Source organism: Carassius auratus, chromosome 14 (assembly GCF_003368295.1).
Source record: "Carassius auratus strain Wakin chromosome 14, ASM336829v1, whole genome shotgun sequence".
NCBI classification, from domain to species: Eukaryota; Metazoa; Chordata; class Actinopteri; order Cypriniformes; family Cyprinidae; genus Carassius; species Carassius auratus.
The window spans coordinates 22,013,202-22,021,719 of record NC_039256.1 but is presented as its reverse complement, the minus strand read 5'-3'; the positions used below and the strand labels follow the sequence as shown (position 1 = coordinate 22,021,719).

At 35.4% G+C, this 8,518-nt stretch overlaps 1 protein-coding gene across 2 annotated transcripts; it reads right to left on the bottom strand.

Moving 5' to 3' along the window:
* Nucleotides 1–389: 389 nt before the first annotated feature.
* On the bottom strand, nucleotides 390–7,722 carry cnot6b (CCR4-NOT transcription complex, subunit 6b). 2 transcript variants are annotated; one of them, XM_026280707.1, is made up of 12 exons: nucleotides 7,569–7,722; nucleotides 6,419–6,540; nucleotides 6,123–6,309; nucleotides 5,316–5,401; nucleotides 5,129–5,233; nucleotides 4,250–4,318; nucleotides 4,006–4,163; nucleotides 3,461–3,615; nucleotides 3,179–3,333; nucleotides 1,652–1,885; nucleotides 1,036–1,238; nucleotides 390–696 (listed from the first exon to the last, which is right to left on the bottom strand). In XM_026280707.1, exons 2-12 carry the CDS (start codon nucleotides 6,528–6,530, stop codon nucleotides 484–486), a joined length of 1,677 nt encoding a protein of 558 aa, XP_026136492.1. In that variant the 5' UTR covers nucleotides 6,531–6,540; nucleotides 7,569–7,722; the 3' UTR covers nucleotides 390–483. The 2 variants fall into 2 exon arrangements, with proteins under 2 accessions (XP_026136492.1, XP_026136493.1); XM_026280708.1 differs by having other exon boundaries at nucleotides 1,652–1,882.
* Nucleotides 7,723–8,518: the final 796 nt, after the last annotated feature.

Genomic DNA, 8,518 nt, shown 5'->3' with positions numbered 1-8,518 from the left:
AATCAGCGGTAAATTTCATCAGGTGTGTGATTTCACAAAGAGCAGCTGTTACTACACAGAGCCGTTGTTAACAGAGAAGCTGCGCAAATCCACATTAATTTTCAGCGTTTATTTGCGCATCTTCTCTGTATTAGTATTAAGGTCTGACCATAAAGTGAATTAAAACAGTCTGCAATACTTCTGAATGTGTGACCAAGTGAGTGGACCACCTCTTACAGTTTGGACATTTCATGCACACAAGCTATGCTCAACAATAAAAAAAAAAAAAAAAAAAAAAAAAAAGATCTACAGCTTAACAAATAGAAAAAAAACTCCCTGACAAACAGGAATATGTTGCTATTTTTTATATTATATATATATATATATATATATATATATATATATATATATATATATGGTATATAAATTGCTTAGAGGTTTTATCGTTTTTCAGAAAACTTATACGAACTGTGACACAGCGCCATCAGTGGCCAGAAGGGCTCACTACCTGTGTCCAGCTAAGTGGACTCCATTGAGAAGGGGAGGATAAGGCAGGACCAGCTCCAGTTGTGCATACAAGGACAAGTGATCTGAGGGGATGTGAGGGTGTGGGCAACCAATGATATTGTTCTCAAAGAGCCAGCTTGTGTCCAAAGGCCCGAGGACGCCCAGCACGTTCAGTTGTGGCCTGGAGTAGAAGATGTAATCAATGACACCCTAAATTGGGTTTAAAAAGAGAGTTGTGAGCATACATCACTGAATCACACAACAAGAGATCAAGAGCTGTTTATATTCTATCGGTTCATCGTTACGTTATGGTATATGGCAGAACAAGAAAAAACACAATGTGACATGTTTTTGACAATTGGGACTATGTCAAGTCATTTTCTGTCATAACTATAAGTGGACATTGCAACTGAGGAACAAAAATAGGTACTATTGATAACATAGAAATATTCTTATTGTAAATGTTACATTGTAAAACTTGAACCAAAGTGGCATGGCTAGTTGTAAACTCCAAACAATGGCTGGCACTTTTAGCGCAAATGTACTTACTCTGAAGTCAAAAGTGTAATTGGTGTAAGGCATGAGCACGTTCTCGTAGGCACTCTTTAGCTTGAAACCATGCGTGATCCTCCCGTTAGATGTGCCATTTTTGCCGTTGCAGTTGAAGTTTGTCAGACTGTCACTGTAGCGCAGCTCCTTGAAGTCTTTGTGAGTGCAGTCCACCCCACCTTTGCTCAGGAACTCCACTACACCTACAATCAGATTTGAAACTCATTAAACATGTCTGGCACACATACCTGTATCTACTGCAGCTGAGCCAACACAAAATCAAAAATCAACCTGATTTACTTGACCTCTCTGGCCTTCCTGTTGTTATTCTTCATGCCTAATCAGTTGCTAATCCAATCAATTAAATTTGATTAATTCTACAGCTTACTTTTAATTTATTTTATTCCAATTTGGCCAAATTCTGTGACATTCAACATAAGCATTCAGCTGTAAATTCCATTTTTATGACTTAACACAATGCTTTCCCCAATTGTTTGGGATGACCAGAAGCGTGTCACAATGAGCAACAAAGTAGTTCATAGACTCCAAGGCACCTCTATGAATACAAAATTGAAAGCTGGACACGTCGTATGTCTGTGACTTTAAGAAGGCTTACCCGAGTCAGGGAGTGAGTTGAGGTCAGCACAAAGCACCAAAGGGATGCTGTTGGTTTCTCCTGACACGGAGGAGAGCTTTAGACTGCGGGAAGCTTTGTCTATGATATTCTTCACCTCTGACAGGAACATCATGGTCTGTACCAGCTTCACGTCAGAATATTCTGGGTCCCAGTGCATGTGAGCATTAGCCACTAGTAGGAGCTGCTTCTCCATAGCATGGACAGACTTACCTGCTGTAGAAAGATAGAAAGGAATGTTTTATAAAGACAAATAACAGATTTTAAAGACATCAAATCTGACTGAATGAGCATACTTTAGCCTTCACGTTAGCGAAATACACTATAAATGACACATATTAGGGCTGTCAAAAACTTTTAGAATTTTGAATATTCGTTGAATTTAAAATAAAAACCTACAAACTTTGCATTCGAATTTTAGGTGTGCGTCAGGCAGCCTTATCAGTGGCCCATGAAATGCGACGATGATGTAAGTGTCATTGCATTTTAATGCTTTTGTATACTCCACCATGATTCTAGTTGGAAGTGAATGTATATGTTGCATTTAAATTGCATTGAAGTTAATGAGACGCAAATTTTAATTGTATTTACTTACAGAGGTATATGATGGCACACAGCGCAAATCCTTGAATTAATTTTCTGAAGTGAAGTAAACTTCAACAGATTTCCCCTGCTCAGGGAGTAGGGAGCAATGAACACTGTGTAGGGACCATGTCAATCGGAACACAGTTCATGCATGGAGCCCACTTCTAATAAGCTGTTTATCTGAATCAGGTGTGTTAACAAAGAGAGACATACAAAATGTGCAGAGCAGAGCAGGGGGCGCGAGGACTGGATTTGAGAACTGCTGTATTAAACTATACATATATGCATGATACGGTTTTGTTTCTAATGGTTCAAGCAACTTCATGAATTCTATACGGTTTATAAACATTATTTTAAACATTATGCACTTCTACAAAGGCAGTTCTGTTATTTTATTATGCTTTGAAGAAACAATCATGATATTTCGCTTGATGCGCCCTCATGTTCTCAGGAGAGAAGCCAGAAGCTTTTTTCCCAACTGAAATTATGCCTTTTAAATTCGAATACAATTCCAATATTGATAATATTTAAGTAAAAATTCTAATTTAGTTTTTCAGCCATTCTGGCAGCCCTAACGCATATTACAATAAATTACACAGCAATTTGGACATGGTGTGAGAACTTCTATATTTGTGATTCACGCACATTACTGCAAGGCGGAAATACTTCAATTTTTTATAATTTGCAATCCACATTATCAGTGAAGATTTCATTAGATTTACTTTGAAATGCAGTAAACTTCACTGAATAAATAGTCTTATGTTTCTGAAAGAAGTCTCATATGAAATCCATCCCAAGACTGCATTTTACCAAAACATTAATATTGTGAAATATTACAATTCTTTTTATGTAACTTATTCTGGTGTTGACAAAGCACAATAATGTCACAATAGAAAAACAAATTTGAATTGTGCAAATACTCACATGACAGCTCCATTAACTCCTTCTTTAGCTCCAGCAACACAGCCACCCCAATGTTGTCCTTGGTCATGACCCGATTCAACATGGCCTCAGAGCCCTCTGAATTGGCCATAGCCAGCTGGTTAAACTCTACTGTGTGTTTCTGCACCATGCTGAACCTAACAGCAAAAAATAAAAATAAACTAAATTCTGGTTCCATGTACTCATTCAAAATAACACTGAATTAAACCTCCCAGACAGAGTCTGACACCACACTTCACAACCCTTGAGTGTCACTTCACTCACTTTTCAGTCTTGTAGAATATTGCACATCCATCTACATGTTTCCGGTCTGATTCAGACATGGTTCTGGCCCGGGATTTTGGGCTGAAAAATCCATCGTATCCCTGTTTACTCAGCTCCACAAGGAAGTAGGTGTAATACTGCTCTGTCTCCACTTCCTGTGCATGACACAGCAGACTAAGTGACTTGCTGAACAATGCTATATGGGATTACATGCATTGACTATTCAGGGCTACCTGTTGTGCATCACTGAACTAAAAAAGTGTGACCTTTAAAGGAACACAACAAGGAGAATGCTTCATCTGTGAGGACAGACATACTCAAATACGCCAAAACGTAATCAGTGGATTATTATGGGAAACATAAGTATTTTAAAATAAATATACATCAAATTTCATTAAACGTATTACAGTTATGATATGTTTTAAAGCACTTTTTTAAAGCATTTTTGGCTGGTCTGAGATGTTGTTGTAATTGGGTACTTCACATTGTTGCTGTAAAATAACAATTTTACTACAACATTTATCATTACATTAATTTTTCTTTACCTGTAAGCTGATAATATCTGCATTGCCGCTGAGGATCTCCTGCATAATGGACTTTTTCCTGTAGCTCCAGTTAAGGGCCCAGGATGGGCAGTAGCCATAGAGCTGACGTGTGGCGTACTTATCACACAACACGTTATAGCACATTACAGTTAACAGGGCTGGTATAGCAAAGAGGAAAAAGAAGGATCATCCAAAGTGTCCCTAGATTTAGAATTATGTTCCACTATTTCCAAAGAACATCTACCTGTGGGTCTTGTCCTTTCAGGCTCCTGCAGCACAATCCAGGACCTGGGTGGAGGTGGCTCTGTTGGGACTGAGAAGGCAAATAATATGTATTTCAGGTTAATAATCTGAATAGTCAAATTACACAATCCTTGGGACATTTTGCATTAAGTCACCACAAAATAAATAAACTTTTCCACATATATATAGATCAGTGAGCAGTGCTTGCAATTATTAACTTAAATACAGGTGCATCACTTTTCTGTTTACAGCGGAAACCATGGAAACGCTTTAAGTGCCACCTGCTGGCAGAAAGTGAATCTGCATTTCGTTCAGCTCGTCTGCTGTTTTGGTTTCCTGCATTTTTATGTATAGTTTCATGAAACTGAAATCAAGCTATTCTGTTTTGCTTCAAATTTCAAAATTATACAATATAATTTAAATTAAAAACTGCTCTTGTTGCATGTTTTCATATATTTTGTTTATATGAAGAGATTTATTTTGTGTTACTAATTTAATTTGGGGCTTGTATTAAGATTTCAACTTAGTTTTGTTGTTTACATTTACATTACATTTACATTTTGTTATTTAGCAGAAGCTTTTATCCAAAGCAACTTACAAATGATGACAATAGAAGCAATCAAAACCAACAAAAGAGCAATAATGTGCAAGTGCTATATTTCAATTTCATAAAGAAACATGCAGCATTTTGCCCAAGCAATAATAAAAAGACACATTTAATTTATAATTTGTCTTATAATCTCATTTTGTAAAAAATTTATAAATAAATTGTGAATCAAATTGAGAAATTAAAAATCGTGAATTAATTGAATCCTTACATCCGTAGACACTATAGAAAAAAAATACAGATATGGACAGTTAATTGGCATTTGATACCTACTGCGCTTGATAGCACCGTTAAGATTGTCCAAAAGATAGCTTAGCAGTCGCCGGGTACCATCTGGCTCCTGATAGAGGCTCATAACTTCTTGAGTGAGTGGATTGCCTGTAGAGACAAACCCAAAAAATCAGTGGGAAACATTCTCTACATACTGAGGATCTCAATCACCAGAACACTGAGCACTCACCTTTTAACCCCAGTGTTTGTAACTGAAACAATTTCCCCAATTCGAATGGCAGAACCCGCAACTGGTTATTATTTAAAAGCAGTTCCCTGTCGAAAACCATGAAACACCAATCAGCTGTGTGTTTGATGCTTACAAATGCATTGATTACATATCAAATCATTTATTAATCTTTGCTAATGTTAGTTATTACAAATACAATTATTTATATTTGGTACATTTTACATCCAACACAACACTTAAGTTTAAAAGTATCAGAGAAAACTGTTGAAATTACAGTTAATAAATGCTGGTCATATTTACTAATTTAGTTCAAATAAAATTAAAGTATATTTAAAATATTCTTGAAAATGTTATATTTTAAAAATGAGTGTTTCAATGTGCTGTAAAATGTCAAAAACAAAAAAATAATACAGAAAGATACAATAACAGAAGGAAACAAATAAATATGTTAGAAAAGGAAATTAAAAATTCAAATCACAAATACATCTGTTCAACACTAATGGTCATTAAAAACAGAATGAAACTATTTAAAAATTGTTAACAAATCATTTTATGATGACTGAACTAACATAAAGCAATTTCTAGGTCATAATGGGTAAACCTTTTATTGATATTTGTAACATTGAGATAAGGCCTGGAAATCACAACTTTAAAATTCCCTGACATTTCCATGACCATGGAAAGGAATGATTTGCTTTCATCAAGTGCGCTCATGAGAACATTAAGGACCTTTTTCCATTTTTCCCACCTGGACTGCAAACACATTAAATGGAACAAATGACCCATGGAAAGAATAATGCAGCTCACCTGAGAGACACCATGTTGCCAAGCTCTGCTGGCAGGCTCCTGATCTTATTGGACGACAGATCCAAGAACACAAGGTTGTTCAGCTTGGCAATTTCAGGTGGGATGCTTGTTAGGGAGTTTTCACTGAGGTGCAGAGCAGTGAGGTGCGTGAGCGACCAAAGGCCCGAGCTGAGACTCCGGACATTACCTGAGACATAAATAAATATTAATTAAAAAACTCTCTTTTATTCTTTGGAATGTTTCAGTTTCATTGCAGAAGTTGAGATATTTATCAAAGTGTTTACTTCGAGACATACCAGTTATTTCAAGCCCATCCCAGAAGGATTTCTTCCCACTGTTTGCCTCCTCACTGGACATGATAGTGTACATCCGCCTGGAATCAGGCGGGTCGTATTTCTCTTTGGGCATCCCTAGACCACTGTAGGGGACAAATACGTAATCAGATTTATAGCACAAGACAAACATGTCTGTATGTCATGATTTAGCTGGTTTACAATCCAAACAAGAAAACAATTTACACCTATATATAATATGAATAATGTGCATATGCGAAAACTAGGCTTATATAGCATCTGCTGGATATTGTGTATTGTTGCTGCTGTCTTACAAGAAAATTTCCCCTTAAAGATAAAAAAAATTATATAAATCTATGAATCACTTTATTTGCTCACATATATTATCATCAATGTTTTTGCAAATAAATATTTTAGTGTGGACTTTGATGCATTAACGTGTATGGTCACAAATGAGTAAATGTATATATACTAACATATAATTAAGATAAAAGTAAAAATAAACAGGCAGCTAAATGACCCTGTTAACTGGAACAGTCAAAACAAACGTAACTTGACAACTAACCGCTCCTTACAAGACCAAAACACAACTGTTACACACACACTTAAACGCTAATTAGAAAAGAAACAAGTCTAATCATGTTTAATCTCCATATTTTTGCGACATTGTGCATTGTAAACGAAACAGGAAGTAGAAATGCAACGAAACGCGCAAGCTAATAAACAACTACGTTAGCTCTGTGCTATGCCAATGACCCAAATAAACTCATCAATATCCTAAAACGCGGCCTCCATATTGATATAACATGAAATATCATGTTATACATATGCTTTTAAAAACGTGATAAGCATCCAATCCATCCGTTTACTAGGTAATATTTTTCAACAGCTCTCAGCGTTAGCCACAGGCTGCTGAAGGTGCAGCCTTATAAAAGATTTATATCTTAATTAACACCTGTATATGGGTTATATGAATTGATATTTGGGAAACACTGTGCACACATTTTAAAAATAATAACGATTCTACATAATATTATCTGCATATGAACAAAGAGAGGCTAACTGGTGTAGCTAGCTATAGCTAACTTGGAAACAAACCCAAACGGAGACTCCGATCAGTAATATATCTTTAGAAATAATGTTTCAGAATGACCTTCAATGGCATAACAACTCCTGAAGTCAGCTGTTTGTCTCACTTCGGCGTTAATTTATTCGTTCGTGTCGGCTGTGCAGCATCATGGCGGAGGGGTTTGTGCTGCTGCTGTTGTGTTGTGCTGCTCTCCAAAACTATGGAAGCAGAGTAGACTACTCAGTCTCTCAAAAAGTATAGTAGAATAATCATTATTCACTTGGATGCGGTACCACAATAAGATATTAGATTTATAAAATAAGGGTTTGACTGATGGGTGACATAAATGAAAATATTTGAAAATATAGATATTTTTCAAGCAGTTTTTGTTTATCGAGGACATGAAAGAGGGGTCACAACAGATCTTTTTTATTATTATTTTATTTCCAGAATTATATATAAAGTAATACAGTAAATACAAATATTTCTCAAATACTATTCTAAATTATTAGAATAATAAAGCATCATAAGATATGAAGAACATTAAAGGTAACATTCATATCAATGAAATTAAAGAACATTCGATTCACACATTAAAGAAAAAAAAACATAACGGAAAGGGGGTATACATGTATAATTAAAATAAAGAAGAGAAATTTAATTCTTTGACGATGTCCATAGTTCTTTTTGCTTTGCAGTTTGAAAGTCAGTGTTTCAAAGTAAATCTTCATGTCACCCTTAAAGTGGTATGTTGGGTATCCTTTTAGACCATTTACATTCATGTATGTAAAACTTACCAAGTAATAAGATAAGATTTTACATAAAACTGTGACTTTTCTTATATACATCCCATTTCCCTATGCAATTTTAATTCCACTCAACATATTAAATAAATATTCCATATCAATATCAATCCAAAAAAACTTCACATACATACATTCAAAGAATTCAATTCAATTCAATTCAAGTTTATTTGTATAGCGCTTTACAAATCGTTACAAAGCAACTTTACAGAAAATTATGTTTCTACAAAA

Bases quoted from the DNA above. Each gene is read 5' to 3' on its own strand.
- cnot6b (XM_026280707.1), bottom strand. From the start codon at position 6,530: ATGCCCAAAGAGAAATACGACCCGCCTGATTCCAGGCGGATGTACACT. The intron at 4,164-4,249 runs GTAGATGTTCTT...TTGCTATACCAG, and splicing joins TGAAAGGACAAGACCCACAG to CCCTGTTAACTGTAATGTGC. The intron at 1,239-1,651 runs GTAAGCCTTCTT...ATCTGATTGTAG, and splicing joins CAACTCACTCCCTGACTCGG to GTGTAGTGGAGTTCCTGAGC.